At 47.8% G+C, this 17,388-nt stretch overlaps 1 protein-coding gene across 1 annotated transcript in view; it reads right to left on the bottom strand.

Moving 5' to 3' along the window:
• The window catches only part of KCTD19 (potassium channel tetramerization domain containing 19), a 487,519-nt gene that overhangs the window by 222,572 nt on the left and 247,559 nt on the right, over positions 1-17,388 (bottom strand). The window contains exon 6 of the mRNA XM_029608784.1: positions 10,522-10,741. Within this exon, the coding sequence (XP_029464644.1) occupies positions 10,522-10,741 (220 nt within the window). The remainder of the gene's footprint in view (positions 1-10,521; positions 10,742-17,388) is intronic.

Genomic DNA, 17,388 nt, shown 5'->3' on the forward strand with positions numbered 1-17,388 from the left:
ACAGGAGCCCAAACCTCCAAAAAAAAAAAAAAAAAAAGGGCAGTTTAACATTTAATTAGGCCAAGAAGACCAGCTTTGTTTAGAGAGAGAGACTTAAACAGTAAGTTAGCACCAAACAGGTAGGAGTTTATTTTGTGGGGGAAAGAAAAAAAGGGAATTTATTTTCCTGTGTACTTGAACAAGCAGGTTTCTTCCTTTGGCCTGGTTTAAAAGAAAGGAAAGACTAAGCAGGATGGAGCCATCTGAAACCAAAGCAGCCTAGATCTGCACTTGAAATAGAGGACTGGATTCAAATCCTCCTGGAGGGACATAGGTAATTTAAGGAGAGCCTCATAAGGAACTAGCTTCCCTGGGCTGATGCCAGGAAGGAATCAGGGTTTGGTCTCACAGTCTCCAGCATAATAGAGCCACAGTGAGAGAAGGGCTTGGGATGCCTGGAAGCTGAGGAAGCGCAACAACCCTGTGAGTTACCTGAGTGGAGTTGTACCCTCCAGGAGTTCACAAAAAGAAAAGGTTAGCTTGATCAAGGTTGACTAGGATCATCCCACAAAATGACCTGAAGATGGCACTAAAGGGAAGCCTGGTGAAGTGTCAGTGTAACCAGTGATGACTGAGGCCAACCAGGATTATTACAGAGAATGGCCTATGGAAGATACTAAAGAGCCCTGGCGATGGGCCAGGGACTACACTGGGGAAGCAGATGGTGGTAGAGAACCCAGGAGGTCAAGAAGAGGCCCTGTGGAGGATAAGAGAAGAATATAGAAGACTAGTAAAGGACAGCACAGTAATCGTGACCCAGGTGCAAGGGAGCTCACAATGGGGCCTGGTAGAAATTAATTTCCAAGGGAGGGCAGGAATCCCATGCACTACCGCAAACAGGAGAGCAACAGTCAAGCTGGATTGAGCAGCAACAGTACCTTAGCATGACTAACCACTTCCTGAGGATTGTGCGACACAGTAAACTGGGGGACTGAAGTCAGAGTAAAAAGGAGAGGAAAGTGTTGAGGCAGAGGTTGATGCCCTGAGTCCAAGTATCCAGCAGGTGAAGGAGAAAACAGACTGGATTTGAGAAAACTGGGCTGCCAACTGTCAGCAAGTAAGAGCCTGAGGAGGCCAGGAATGGAGAGAAAGCAGAATTGCTTACCTGGAATAGGTGTTCTCAGAGGACAGCAGGATGTCAGACCTCACACATGGGTGACATCATCCGATGGAGCCCATCACAGAAAACTTATGTCAGAGTTTCTGGAACTTTGATCGAGCCACTCTAAGAATGCTTCAAACTGCAATATACCATGTGTCCATGCAGGGTCCCCTCAGTCTTATAATATAGAATTAAGAAGAAAATAATAAAGAACAAACCCATAGAGTGAAAACCGAACTCCACGGGAAGTGGGTAGGTTTCATGAGGACTGACATACTGCTGTCTTCTGTCTTTGGAGAGCACCTGTTACAGTAAGCAACTCTGCTTCCTCCAAGGACAAGCAGGTGTTGCATGTCCCGCCCGCGGCAGGCCCACGTCCAGGTCCACTTACCCTCGGCACCCAGCTCCCAGACCTGGTACGTCCTCCCTCGTGGCTGTGTGCAGCAGCCTACATTCTCGAGCCTCCTCTGCCGTCCCCGGCTCCACCACGGACCTCTCTGCTTCCCAGCGGGTCTCCCATGTGCCGCAGGGAGACGCCACCATCCAGTGCCCTGCTTCCCTCTAGGCGTGCACACGCCTTGCCAGGTTTTAAAGGGGTTGCGGCGGGAATCCAACCCACGGCCCTGGATGATGACATCATCGGGCCCTGCTATTTAAGGCAGGGCCCGCCACTAGTTCCCTGCCTTGGCAATAGGTCTCCACGCTTGTCGTGTGCTCATTGCTTGACCCTGTCTATGTTCCTGTTTCCTGATCCTGACTCCTTTCCTGGTTCCTGTTCCTGATCCATACCTGGTCCTTCCTTGTCTTGTTGGACTGACCTCTGGCTTTGACCCTCGCCTCATCTGGACCATGCTCAGGATTGACCTCTGGTTTTGACCCTCGCTACATCTGGACCACGCTCAGGATTGCCTTCTGGTTTTGACCCTTGCTACGCTTTTGACTACACTTAGACTGACTTCTGGTTTTGACCCTCGCTCGTTTGACCGCCCTTCCATGTCTGCTGCCTGCCCTCTACTACATCTTCTGGTATCTCCCTGTACTTGGCCTTTCAGGCTCAGGCCTACTATTACTTGGGTGCCACCCATGGTTTCTTTTGGCTCTTGGGTCTCTGGATTCCTGCCTCGTCTGGACCTGCTTCGGCCTTCCTATTACCTCTGCTAGTCCCTGGCTGGCTACCACCTCTTCTACTGGGACTCGTCTGACGGAGGCCCACTTAAGACCAGCCAGCCCCGGCACCCAAGGGCTCAACCTGTGGGGAACGTGGGCTGGCATTGGCGAAGCTCCAGTCGGCCTCCGTCTCTCAGCCAACTCCACCTCCCGATGGTGGGGACCCATAGGGCTTGCCCTGCAGATAGTGTCAACCCCACCTCGGGCCAAGGGTGCACCTCCAGTGCAACAGGTTGCCAAGGCCATGGACTCGGCGGAGCTTTCTGCCCTCCAGGCCATTCCGGACCTGGCTTCAAAGATCCAGGAACAGCAGCAGTTTCTAGAAATGCTAGCCTCATCCGTCGAGCACCTCCACACCCGGCTAGATACCCAAGCTGGCCCTACAGCATAAGCGTCCATACCAGTCAGCCTTCAGCCTTTGCCCTCGCCCTCTAGGGTTGTTGGCCCTACCCGCTCTACCCCATTTCAATGGAGATCCCAGACTCTGCAGAGGGTTTATCAACCAGTGCTATATGCAGTTCGCTCTGCAGCCATCCATCTTCCATGATGATCCTACGAAGGTTACCTTCATTCTTTCTCATCTGGAAGGCAAGGCGTTGGCATGGGCTTCTCCCTTGTGAAAGCGTTCAGACTCTCTCCTTCAAGAGCTGTCGATTCGTATCACCCTCAGGCCAATGGCCAGGCTGAGCAGATGAACCGCTCACTCAAGAGTTTTCTTCATGCCTTCGCACAAGACAACTGGGTGGAGTTACTCCCGTGGGAGGAATTTTCCCACAACTCCCACATTGCAGCAGTCACCAGAGTCTCACCATTCTCCATAGTATATTTATTTATTTATTTATTTTAAGTTTTTCTATACCGGCATTCGCGATAAATATCGCATCATGCCGGTTTACATTTAACAAGTGGATAGGGAACAAAAAGGTAAAAAATAACATTGATCCTAATAATAGTAATAAATAATGATAATAGTAATGATAAAACATTAACACATTAAACAAGAGAAAGGCTAAGGAATGCAGTTACAATAAAACAAGGGAGTAATACAACTTGGAGCATAGAAAAAGAAGCAGGGGATTAAATAGAGAGAGTATTTATGTCAGACAATGTGCTTGAAGCATTAATGAATATGGCATGGCAACCCTGGCTCCCGTTACCAGTCCCGCTCTCGGTACTCTCACCGGGAGCTCAGGCCACAACAGACGCCCTCCAGGCACTTTGGGCCCAGACCAACCTTCGTCTGTGTCAGCTGTGGCTCGGGCCAAGAAAACTACAGATGCTCATCATCGACCAGCTCCAGAGTTCCAGCCAGTCCAAAAGGAATGGTTAAGTACACGCTATATTCAACTCAAGATTCCTTCACAGAGATTTGCGCCAAGATTCATTGGCCCTTTTCCTGTTACCTGGCATATTCGACCAGTCACGTACCAACTCTGACAACCACCGACTCTTGGTATATATAATTCCTTTCATGTGTCCTTACTTAAACCTGTGGTACTCTCCTGGCCTTCTCGTAAGACTCCTGCGCCTTCCCAAGTTAATGCTGAAACTGATACTACATATCAAGTTCAAGAAGTCCTCGATGTCCACAGAAGAGGCCACCGCTGGGAGTCCTCCCTCGCAACTGTGGGCAGCCGCCTATGCTCCCGAGCCTCCTCTGCAGTCCCCGGCTCCACTGCAGACCTCTCTGCTTCCCAGAAGGTCTCCCCACATGTGCTGTGGGGAGACGCCACTGTCCAGTGCCCTGCTGCCCTCTAGGCATGCGCGCGCATGCCTTGCTGGGATCTAAAGGGGCTGAGGCAGAAATCCAACCTGTGGCCCTGGATGATGACTTCATTGGGCCCTGCTATTTAAGGCAGGGCCCGCCACTAGTTCCCTGCCTTGGCAACAGGTCTCTATGCTTGTCGTGTGCTCGTTGCTTGATCCTGTCTACGTTCCTAGTTCCTGATTCTGACTCCAGTCCTGGTTCCTGTTCCTGATCCGTAACTGGTTCCTTCCTTGCCTTGTTGGACTGACCTCTGGCTTTGACTCTCGCTACGTCTGGATAACGCTCACGACTGACCTCTGGCTTTGACCCTCGCTATGTCTGGACCACGCTCAGGATTGCCCTCTGGTTTTGACCCTTGCTACGCTTTTGACTACGCTTGGACTGACTTCTGGTTTTGACCCTCACTCGTTTGACCACCCTTCCACGTCTGCTGCCTGCTCTGATGGCAGCCTGCTCTCTACTATGTCTTCTGGTATCTCCCTGAACTTGGCCTTTCAGGCTATGGCCAACTATTACTTAGGCACCATCTGTCTTCGTTCCTGACTCCTTTTGGCACTTGGGTCCCTGGATCCCTGCCTCTTCTACTGGGACTCATCTGACAGAGGCCTGCCTATGACTAGCCAGCCCCGGCACCCAAGGGCCTAACCTGTGGGAAACGGGGGCAGGTATTGGCGAAACTCCAGTCGGCCTCCGTCTCTCAGCCAGTTCCGCCTCCTGACGGTGGGGACCCATAGGGCTTGCCCTGCGGGTAGCGTTAACCCCACCTTGGGCCAAGGGTATACGTCCGGCGCAACAGCAGGATGGCACTCCTCACACATGGATGAATTCCTAGTACAGGTAGCCCCCCAACATAAAATGAGACCAACACCAACGCTTTGTTGGTAACAGGAGGGAGCAGCCTGAATAGAGAGAATGGGCTCTAGGTGGAAACAGAGTTGAGTTCTAAACCTCAAACAACCTTAGTCATCCCTTTCCAAACAGTAAAGAGATGCAAATGAATGGATAGAACTTCACATCGCAATTCTGCAGATCTCCTCCATAGGGAATGCTCACAAGTTGGGCACCGACTCTGCCATAACTCTAACAGAGTGAGTCTTGACATGGCCCCCAAGATGAAATCTGATTCAGGTATTACAGAAGGAGATGCAGACTGTTAGCAAATTGGAAAGTGTATGCTTGGCAATGGTGATTCCCAACCTGTTCTGATCAAAAGAAACAAAGTTGTGGACTGTCTATGGATTTCTGTCTGCTCATTTACAGTCCAAATTGTGCAGGGCTTGTTCAACTTTGTGCGAAAGGGCCCTGGGAAAAAATGTGGCAAGACGATGGACTGGTTAAGATGGAAGTTAGATACCACCTTAAGCAAGAACTTGGGATTCATGTGTAAGACCACCCTAGTGTGAAAAACGTAGTGTAAGGTGGATAAATTGCTAAGGTCTGGAGCTTATTGACCCTGTGTGCTGAGGTGACCACCATCAAAATCAAGATCTTCCAGGTCAGGTATTTCAGGTCACAAGAACGCAGCAGCTCAAAAGGAGCTTTCAACAGCTGAGCCAACACCATGTTTTGGTTTCAGGATACAGCAGGAAGCCTGAGGGGAGGCTTCAGTTGAACCAGCTTAAATCTCTATTCTAATGATTTTCTAATCCTATCCTGTTATGAGTAATTTAATTTCTTTCTAGACCACTTTATATTATTGTATTTTCTGCTATGTATTTGTAAACCACTTAGATCTTACAATTTTGTATAGGTGGTATAAAAATAATTTTAAATAAATAAAAATACAACTAAAGGCTGTATAGAGATGAATTTACCTTCTACACCATGGTGATATGCGCTAATTACATTTAGATGAACCATAAAATATTTGATCTTGAGATGAGCTTCGCAGAAGTGTAGAAGGTATTCAAGCAGTTTATGCAAAGCAGGAGAAAGGATCCAGGGCCTTGTGTTCACCCCACATTGAAAACCTCCTCCACTTCAGTCCATAAGACTTTCTTATGGAAGGCTTTCTAGAAGCCACTAGGACATGAGACCATCATCTGAGATTGAAGGATTATAGAATCAACCTCTCAATATCCAATTGTGAGTGACAGGGCCTGAAGGTTGGGATGGTGCAACCTGTCCTGATCCTGGGAGATGAGATCTGGGGAAATCCCCAGTGTGATTAGTTTCCAGATGGATAACTCCTGAAGGAGTGGAAATTAGACCTGCCTCAGCCAATGGGAGGTTATGAGCTTCAATAAAGTCTTTGATACCAGCGGAACTGAAGGATATGCGTACAGGAGAGCCTGGCCCCAACGAAGGATAAAGATATCTGAGGTTAGCTTGTCGTGTGTCAGGTACATGGTGCAGAACTGAGGAACCTTCCCGTTCCAAGAAGTTGCAAATAGATCCTCCTCCGAGCTTCCCCAGAAGCAGAAAATCCAATTCAACATCCCTTGATTCAGAGACCGTTCATGTGGTCTGAAGGAGACTTCCGTCATCCCATTCTCCAATTCAGCCATATATGTGGCTCTGAGCCCTGTACCAGAGGAGAGGGTCCACACCCATATCTGGACAACCTCTTAACACAGGAGGTAAGAGCCTGTACCTCCCTGCTTGTTGACTTAATACATTGCCATCTGCATCAATACATTTTTGTTGGACAGCAAATCTCTGAGAGCCCACAGAGTATACTGAATCGCCCGGAGCTCCAGGAAGTTGATTTGGCATAGACGTACCCGGACAGACCAGAGCCCCAAGGTGCTGAGCCCATCTACATGGGCTCCCCAGCCCTGGGTGGACACATTTGTAGGCAGGATAATTTGAACCCGAGGAATTTGGAAGGAGTCCTGGGGGGGATGGAGTGATTCAGTTGCAGGGCTGCAGATCCTGAGAGGCCTGAAGCCAATAAGAGTGTAAGGTCCACAGAGCACGTCTGTGGTGATGCACCAAGTTGTATCTTAGTCCTTGCTCAGGAACTGGTGCCTCAAGAGTTGAAAACATCTATTTAGGACCCGACTAGTCTGAAAGGGAAAAATCTACAAAAGGGCAGCACTGGAGAACTACATTTCCCTGCAGCCCTTGCTCAGTAGTCCAGTGAGACTCTGAGTTGGGAGAAGTAGGCACTAGGTGGAAGTCACTAACTTACACAGATTGGCTATTAGTTGTATATATAACTAGAGTGGTAAACAAAAGTGATTTTCTTTAATTCACTTGAACCTGCAAATATCTTTTCACTGGTATACTGTAAAATATAGGCATTTGGGTGAATCAAATCCTACATATTCTTCTTGGATACTCCATCTCTTCAAGGTTAATAAAATTGTCTTGTTGTTTCTTTATAGTAATGTGCAACTCCAAGTCTATAATTACCTACTACAATAGATGTCCAACTAAGAATTAGCATTAACATACATACAGTAGGCTCAGCAATGTATACTTCTAAAGTATAATAAAAGGATATAGACAGAAAATTTCAATATGTCTTGGGGTCATTAAAAAGTCAGGTATATTTTATTTTATTTATTTATTTATTGGTTTTTATATACCGCCGCTCATCAAAGATATCACGTCGGTGTACATAGAACAAAAATACGCAGTTGCGTGTACATATAACAGAATAATAATAGCTGAATTCAACAATAAATTAAAACAGTAAAATACAATATAAAGAAAGAACAACTTATTTAACGGAATATTAGATAGTAATATAGAGTAAAATAAATGTGATTGCATAAATGAATCTAGAATTAAGGCTAAAAAACTAGGGGTATGGGAGGGGTGGGGAGCAAAATGGAACAGGAGCAAAAAAGGGGAGCAAAATGGAACAGGAAGGGAAGAGAAAGGGTAAGGAAGGAAAGGGTTATATACATATGTACAAAGGGCAAAATCAATGGTTATGAGGGAGTAACAATAGTACTAGAATGACTAGAAGAGGAGGGCATAGTTAAATTAAAGGTGAGAGAAAAAGTGTAGAGATAAGATGAAAGATTGGCAGACTAAGAAAAGGGAGTAATAGGAGTTAAGAGAGATCATGAAAGTTAGAAACATATTAGAAACAGGAGAGTTAAGGGGAACACGGAAAAATCAAGTGTAGGCTTTAGTAAAAAGCCATGTCTTGAGCTTTTGCTTGAATGTCTTGGAGGACAGTTCAAGGCGTAGGTCAGTGGGCATAGTATTCCATAGTGTAGGGCCAGCTATGGAAATGGCACGAGCTTTGGTGGATGTATATTTAAATAGTTTAGGTAATGGGGTTTGTAGAGTAGCAATATAGGGATTTCTAATAGGCCTATTAGAATTATTGAATTGAAAGGTGTTGGATGGCCAATTCATTTCTGGGTTGTGGAGGGCTTTGTGAATGAGTGATAATATCTTGTATTGTATACGGTAGTGGACAGGGAGCCAGTGTAATTTCTTAAGTATGGGAGTAATGTGTTCCCTTGTAGGTGTATTCGTGAGAATGCGAGCTGTCGTATTTTGTAGGATTTGTAGTGGGTTTATGGAATTTTTAGGCAGACCTAATAGTAACGCATTACAATAGTCAATTTTCGAAAAGACCATAGATTGTAACACAGTACGAAAGTCAGAGAAGTGAAGTAGTGGTTTAATTTTTTTGAGTGTGTGGATCTTAAAGAAACACTCCTTAAGAGTGGAATTAATAAATTTTTTGAGGGACATTTGATCATCTAATAGTACTCCAAGATCTTGGACTTGTTGAGAAAATTGTGTGTGTGGTGGAATAGTATGTAGTAGGGGAGTAGCATGTAGGGGGGTAGGAGGTGAGATAACCATGAGTTCCGTTTTTGTGGAGTTAAGGGCAAGCTGGATGGAGTTTAAGAGGTTGTTAATTGAAGTGAGTGTGGATTGCCAGATTTCTAAAGTTTTTGGAATGGAGTCAGTAATGGGAATAAGAATTTGTACATCATCAGCGTACAAAAAGTGCGGTAACTTAAGGTTTGAGAGGAGTTGGCAGAGGGGTAGTAGGTAGACATTAAATAGGGTGGATGATAGTGAGGAGCCTTGGGGGACTCCCTGCGCAATGAGGATTTCTTTGGATACATGGTTGCCAATATTGACTCTGTAATGTCTGTCGCTGAGGTAGGAACTAAACCATTTGTGGGCATGTTCAGTTATACCAATATCAGAGAGGCGCTCAAGGAGGATCTGATGGTTTACAGTATCAAAAGCAGCAGAAATATCCAATAAAATTAGGAGATGGGATAGTCCTTTATCTAAGCTTTTGATAAGGTAATCAGAAAGAGAGAGAAGAAGGGTTTCTGTACTATGTAATTTACGAAAACCGTATTGCGACGGAGAAAGGATTTCATATTCATCCAAGTAGTTACTAAGTTGGCGGTTAATAGTTTTTTCTAAAATTTTTGCAATGAACGGGAGATTAGAGATAGGACGGTAATTGGTCAGATCCGCTGGGTCAAGCTTAGGTTTTTTTAGAGTGGGTTTAAGGATGGCTTGCTTTAATGGGAAGGGTACTATGCCAGAATCAATTGAGGCGTTGATGATCTTTGAGATGGAGGGGGCTATTATGTCAGGTATGGTGAGTAAAAGCTTCGTCGGGATGGTGTCAGAGGGGTGGGATGAAGGTCTGGCTTTTTTGAGTATGGATTCTATTTCCATAGTAGAGGTGTGTTCAAACTTTGTAAGTTTGGTAGAGAGTTTGCTAGGTTGTACAGTGCAACCATTTTGTGGAGTGTGGGAGGTGGTCGCAAAGCGTGTCATGATTTTGTTGACTTTATCATGGAAGTATTGAGCCAATTGTTCGCATTTGTTTTTTGCCTCTTCATCAGGAATGAGATTCGGGGTAAGGTTGGTGAGTGAGGTGACATAATCAAATAGGGCTTTGGGGTTGAATTGGTACTGGTGTATTCTAGAGGCATAGAAATTCTTTTTGGCAAGATTGATTTCATTGTTGTAGTTGTATAGTGAGGTCTTGTATCGTGCCAGAAGAGTAGGGGAGGGGTCTTTGCGCCAGTTTTTTTCAATTTTTCTAAGGGCTTGTTTCCGTTCTTTTAGTATGGTATTGTACCATGGTTTTTTTGCATTTCTTTGAGAAGATAATTGTTTAGTAATAAAGGGGCAGATTTTGTCAGCAACTGATTGTGTATGCTCAATCCATGATGCAAGGGCCGTATCAGCATTGCTAAAGTTAAGGTTGTTAAGGGCATATGGCAGTGCAGACGTGAGTTCATCTTTGTTGCATAATTTGCGGATTTGTAAAGTTGTAGATACAACAGGCATGGGTGGAGGCCTATTTAGTGTGTTGGTGGTTCTTATAATGTAGTGGTCAGACCAGGGAATAGGTGAACATGTAAGGGAATAGGTGAACATGGGAATAGGTGAACAGGGAATAGGTGAATAGGGAATAGGTGAATAGGTGAATAGGTGAATAGGTGAATAGGGAATAGGTGAACATGTATAATATATTCTTTGAAAGAGAACATACTTGACATGCTGAAAGAGGACCCCGTTGCCAGTAATGTACAACTTCCTGCCATCCACAGTACTTTCCATGTGGAGCTGTCCCAGTGCTGAGTCAGGATATTTCACTAAAAGACTGAGAGCCATGGTATACCAGGGTCTAGCTGCTGCTTGAGTTACCCCATTTGTATTCACTATATGCTGTACTGAAAGCTGGTAGCTAGGAGTCTCTTTGGCACTGTGACCTAAAGAAAGTATAAAACAGATTAATTGCAAATGAAAAACTACAGTCAATATACATTTGCTCATAAGAGAAAACTTGCAATTGTCAACATACACAATACTGTTCCAATTATCTCTTTGGGTCCTATTCATTGATGATGACAGTAGATTTGTTCCTTATCTGTTTTTATTTATTTATTTATTTATTTATTACTGTTATATACCAACATTCCCGTATAAAATACAAATCACACCGGTTTACAATAAAACATAACTTTGCCTGTGAGCGTTACAGAGAACAATATGAAAATTATTCCTTACCTGCTAATTTTCGTTCCTGTAGTACCATGGATCAGTCCAGACGGTGGGTTATGTTCCCCGTCCAGCAGATGGAGTCAGAACAGATTTCTGGGGGGAGGTCCTATATTACCTCACCACCCTCGTCACCATAACCAGTATCTAGCCTAGCAAAGCCAAGCCGAAAGGAAGAGAGGGATCAAGTAACTGGATTCAATGAAAAAAAATAAACTGGTAGAGAACCACAACGAGAACCTCAACAGAGAACTTGCCAACACATAAATACTGAACAAACGACCCTGGATGTCCAGGATGAGCAGAAATATCAGGAGAGTACAGTCGAGCAGAGGTAGCCCACCACAAATCAAATCCCCCAAACTAAAGGGAGGGTGTCTGGACTGATCCATGGTACTACAGGAACGAAAATTAGCAGGTAAGGAATAATTTTCATTTCCCTGTACGTACCAGGATCAGTCCAGACGGTGGGATGTACCCAAGCTTTCCTCCTATGGGTGGGCCGTGGATAGCCCTGCTCGGATGACTTGATCCCCAAAAGAACCGTCTGGCGGTGCAAAAACATCCAGACGATAATGTCTCGCAAAAGTATGGAGCGACTTCCAGGTCGCCGCTCTACAAATCTCCTGAGCTGACACAGAGCTAGACTCTGCCCAGGACGCCGCTTGCACGCGAATGGAATGGGCCTTAACCCCCAAGGGAGGTTGCTTACCGACCCCAATATACGCTGCCGCAATCGTCCCCTTCAGACAGCGGGCGATAGAGGCCTTGGATGTCATGTGTCCCTTTCTGGGCCCCGACCCGGGAACAAAGAGATGGTCGGATACCCGGAACTCATTCGTAGCCTCCAGGTAACGCAACAAGCATCGCTTCACATCCAAGACACGCAGATCCCTAGGATCGCTGGCTTTAAAGGAAGGTAACTCGACCGACTGATTAAGATGGAAGGCCGAAACCACCTTGGGAAGAAAGGATGGAACCATGCATAGGGACGCTCCCTTGTCCGTGAAACGGAGATACGGTTCACGACAGGATAGCGCCTGCAGCTCTGATATACGTCGCGCCGAACTGATTGCCACCAAGAAGATAGTCTTAAAAGTCAGATCCTTGAGAGAGGAGACTCTCAAGGGCTCAAAGGGCGTAACGCTAAGTGCCCGCAGGACTAAGTTCAGGTTCCAGGACGGACAAGGAGGACGTAACGGAGGCTTCAAATGTCGTACCCCTTTAAGGAAACGGCCAACATCCGGATGGGAGGAGAGACGCGACCCCTCCCCACCATGCAAGAGGGCTCCCAGCGCCGCGACCTGTACCCGGACCGAGTTATAAGCGAGGCCCAAATCCAGTCCCTCCTGCAGAAACGAGAGAATTTGCGGTACCGACGCGTTGGTGGGCTGAATGTCATGAGACCCGCACCAAGTCTCGAAGACCTTCCAAACCCGGACATAAGTTACCGAAGTAGACTTTTTACGCGCTAGAAGTAGAGTCGAAATGACCTCCTCTTGGTAGCCTCTGTGCCTCAGCTTGCGCCTCTCAAAAGCCAAGCCGCTAGACAGAAGCGATCGGCCTCCTCCAAAAATATGGGGCCCTGCCGGAGCAGCCGTGGAATGTGGCTGAGACATAGAGGGCCTTCCGTGGCTAGGAGAAGGAGATCCGCGAACCACGGCCGGCGGGGCCACTCCGGCGCTACGAGGACCACTGGTCCGTGGTGACTTTCTATCCTTCAAACCACTTTCCCCACAAGAGGCCACGGTGGAAAAACATACAGTAGGACGTGCCTCGGCCACGGCAAGACTAGAGCATCGATTCCCTCCGCGCCACATTGTCTTCTGCAGCTGAGAAGCGCGGAGCCTTCGCATTGCTTGCGGTGGCCATGAGATCCAGGTGGGGACACCCCCATCGGGAGACTATCAAATCCATCGCCTCCCCCGAGAGCTCCCACTCCCCGGGGTCCAGGTGTTGACGACTTAGAAAGTCCGCCTGTACATTGTCCACCCCTGCAATGTGGGAGGCTGCTAGACGCAAGAGGTGTTGTTCCGCCCAGTGCATCAATTTGTCCGCTTCCAAGGAGACTTGGAGACTGCGCGTGCCCCCCTGCCTGTTGATGTAGGACACCGTGGTCGCATTGTCCGATAGAATCCTGACCGCTCAATAAAATATAAATTACAAAAAAAAAGAATCCTGACCGCTCTGTGGTGCAGCCGTGGGAGAAATCCTTTTAAAGCCAGGCGCACCGCCCTGGTCTCCAATCGGTTGATGGGCCACCGGGCCTGTTCCACCGTCCATCGGCCCTGCAGAGAACTCTCCTGACAGACCGCTCCCCAGCCTGAAAGGCTGGCATCCATGGTAACCACTATCCACTCCGGCATTTCCAGGGAGAATCCCTGAGCTAGGTTTCGGGGTTCCAGCCACCACTGAAGGTCTTCGATGAGGCTGCCCGCAAACCTACTGCCGCCTCCGAGCTACTTCAACTGCGACAAGGTAATCGGCCTCTAGCAGAACATGCCATGGACTTTCAGACTCTTGCTGCGGAGCTGAACTGGGGAAGCGACAGCCTGCATGGTATTTTCTTGGAGAGTCTCTCCCCAAGATTACAGGACGAGCTGGCGGTCCGTGATCTCCCTGATGATCTTAATGAACTGATTGAATTAGCCGGAAGGGTGGACCGCCACATCCAGCGACGCTTCCGAGAGAGGAGGGCAGTTCATAGGTCAATCGCTCCTGGACCAGCGTTGCCGCATCCAGAGAGTTCCTCACCAGCCCCTTCTGGGGCTCAAGAAGTCGAACCCATGCAGGTGGGCCGAGGACCTCTCTCCCAGCAAGAAAAAAGGTGACGGCGCTCACAGGGCCTTTGCCTGTATTGCGGTGGAAAGGGTCATTTCCTTGCCCAATGTAGCGAGCGTCCGGGAAACGCTCGGACCTAGGAAATACTGGGGAGCTTCCCCTAGGTCATACCACCACCGACTCCCCATGTTTCGTTCCCGTCACCTTGCTTCTTCCGGAAGGGGAATTTGAGACACAGGCTTTAATTGACTCTGGCGCAGGGGAGAATTTCATCCTTCAGGAGCTAGTTCGGCAACTTCGGATTGGGGTACAACCCCAAGATCCTCCACTTCGCATTTCTTCCATCCAGGGAGGACTTCTTCCAGGTACCATTGCTACCCGCACCCAACAGCTCGTCCTCCGTACTGGCTTCCTGCACCAAGAAGAGATCTCCTTTCTTATTTTAGAAAAATCCATGCACCCAATCATCCTAGGAATGCCTTGGCTTCAGAGACATTCGCCTGTCATTTCTTGGGACACTCTCCAAGTAGCCTCCTGGGGCCCTACTTGCTTTCACTCCTGCCTGTCCAAGGTCACTCGGTCTTCAGTGCCGCTCCTGGTGACCCCCTTGGCCCTGCCTCCACCTTATCAGGACTTCCAGGACGTCTTTGCCAAGGAGAAGGCCGAGATTCTTCCTGAACATCGCCCATTCGACTGTGCGATAGACCTTCTGCCCGGTACCACACCCCCACGTGGTCGGGTTTATCCTTTGTCACTTCTGGAGACACAAGCCATGTCTGCCTATATCCAGGAGAACCTGGAACGAGGATTTATTCGGCCATCCAACTCTCCGGCGGGAGCGGGTTTTTTCTTTGTGGCCAAAAAAGATGGGTCACTTTGCCCTTGCATAGACTACCGTGGCCTGAATAGCATTACTCGCCGGGATCGGTACCCTCTACCTTTGATACCGGAACTTCTGGACAGATTACAAGGGGCCAAGATATTCACTAAACTAGACCTCCGGGGAGCTTATAACCTGGTGTGGATCCGCCCTGGAGACGAGTGGAAGACCGCCTTCAACACACGGGACGGGCATTATGAATACCGGGTTATGCCCTTTGGCCTCTGTAATGCTCCGGCGGTTTTTCAAAACCTCATGAATGAGGTTCTCCGGGACATGCTTCATTCGGCGGTTATAGTCTACCTAGACGATGTCCTCGTCTATTCAAAGGATCTGGAAACACACCGTCGAGATGTTCGACGGGTATTGCAGAAGCTGCGTGATAATCGGTTATTCGCCAAGCTTGAAAAGTGCACGTTTGAGCAAGATTCTTTACTCTTTTTAGGCTATATTGTTTCCTCCACTGGGTTTTTCATGGACCCTGAGAAGGTCTCCGCGATCAAGGATTGGCCACAACCACAGGGAATAAAGGCGCTCCAACGGTTCCTGGGGTTCACCAATTTTTATCGGCAATTCATCCCTCATTATTCGCAGAAGGTGGCTCCGCTGACGGCTCTTACTAAGAAGGGAGCCGACGCTAAGAAATGGCCGCCGATGGCTATACAAGCTTTCCAGGACTTAAAGGAGGCCTTCCTTCAAGACACCTGTCTTCGCCATCCAGATCCTCAAAAACCGTTCATAAGAACATAAGAAAATGCCATACTGGGTCAGACCAAGGGTCCATCAAGCCCAGCATCCTGTTTCCAACAGTGGCCAATCCAGGCCATAAGAACCTGGTAAATACCCCAAAACTAAGTCTATTCCATGTAACCACTGCTAATGGCAGTGGCTATTCTCTAAGTGAACTTAATAGCAGATAATGGACTTCTCCTCCAAGAACTTATCCAATCCTATTTTAAACACAGCTATACTAACTGCACTAACCACATTCTCTGGCAACAAATTCCAGAGTTTAATTGTGTGTTGAGTAAAAAAGAACTTTCTCCAATTAGTTTTAAATGTGCCCCATGCTAACTTCATGGAGTGCCCCCTAGTCTTTCTACTATCCGAAAGAGTAAATAACCGATTCACATCTACCCGTTCTAGACCTCTCATGATTTTAAACACCTCTATCATATCCCCCCTCAGTCGTCTCTTCTCCAAGCTGAAAAGTCCTAACCTCTTTAGTCTTTCCTCATAGGGGAGTTGTTCCATTCCCCTTATCATTTTGGTAGCCCTTCTCTGTACCTTCTCCATCGCAATTATATCTTTTCATCGTGGAAGTCGATGCTTCCGACGTAGCAGTTGGGGCCGTTTTAAGTCAACTCTCCGAGAAAGGGAGACTCCTGCCATGCTCGTACTACTCCCACAAATTTTCCCCAGCTGAAAGAAACTACGGTATTGGGGACAAGGAATTGCTAGCTATCAAACTCGCCTTTGAGGAATGGCGACAATGGCTGGAGGGGGCTCAACAGCCAATAACCGTTTATACTGACCACAAGAACCTGGAATACCTATGTCACGCCCAACGCCTTAATCCTCGACAGGCACGCTGGTCACTCTTCTTCAGCCACTTCAATTTTATTCTGCGATATCGACCAGCTTCCAAAAATATCCGGGCGGATGCCCTCTCATGCACCGCTGAAACTGAAGAAAATTCCCCATTGACACAGTATATCATAGATCCAGCCAAGGTTCTCTTAGCAGCCATGGAGACGACTCCTGCAGGGAAGACTGTAGTGCCTGTTCGATCGCGGAGGAGAATGTTATCTTGGGATCATGATTCTCTTACCGCTGGGCATCTAGGAGTAGCAAGAACCCTGCACCTCCTATCTGAATTCTACTGGTGGCCACAGATGAAAAAGGACGTGCGTCTTTACGTTCAGTCCTGCCCCATCTGTGCCCGGCAAAAACCTCTGCCTGGACGCCCCTGGGGGCTTCTTCAACCACTGCCCATTCCTACCGAGCCTTGGACCCACGTGTCTACCGACTTCATTGTCGACTTACCAGCTTCTGAAGGCAAGACCGTGATCTGGGTCACGGTTGACCGTTTTTCTAAAATGGCCCACTTCGTGCCTCTTGCTAAGCTACCATCGGCTCCTGAATTAGCCGCCCTGGTTTACTCAACATATTTTCTGACTCCATGGTCTCCCGACGCATATAACCTCTGACCGCGGACCGCAGTTTACTGCCATGTATTGGAAGGCCCTCTGCAAGAAGTTTGGCGTGCAGCTTGATCTGACCACGGCTTTTCACCCTCAAGCCAATGGGCAAAGTGAGCGTACCAACCGGACGTTGAAGACATTCCTTCGTTCCTTCGTGGGAGATCTCCAGGATGATTGGGTATCTTTACTACCTTGGGCAGAGTTCTCATATAACCGACACCAGCATTCGGCGACGGCCCAATCTCCCTTTCACTTGGTCTATGGGAGGGTTCCGAGACCTCCTCTACCCCTGCCTCTGGCAGTGCCATCCCCAGCTGTCCAGGCTACAGCACAGCAGTTGCACCAATTATGGCTCGACGCTCAGGACAAGCTTCACCGGGCGGCGACCAAAGCTAAAAGATATGCAAACAAGTCTCGAAGGCCTGCTCCGGTTTTCCTTCCGGGGCAGAAGGTATGGTTAAGTGCCAGAAACATTCGGTTAAGGACACCTTCT

The sequence above is a fragment of the Rhinatrema bivittatum genome, chromosome 7 (assembly GCF_901001135.1).
Source record: "Rhinatrema bivittatum chromosome 7, aRhiBiv1.1, whole genome shotgun sequence".
Lineage (NCBI taxonomy): Eukaryota > Metazoa > Chordata > Amphibia > Gymnophiona > Rhinatrematidae > Rhinatrema > Rhinatrema bivittatum.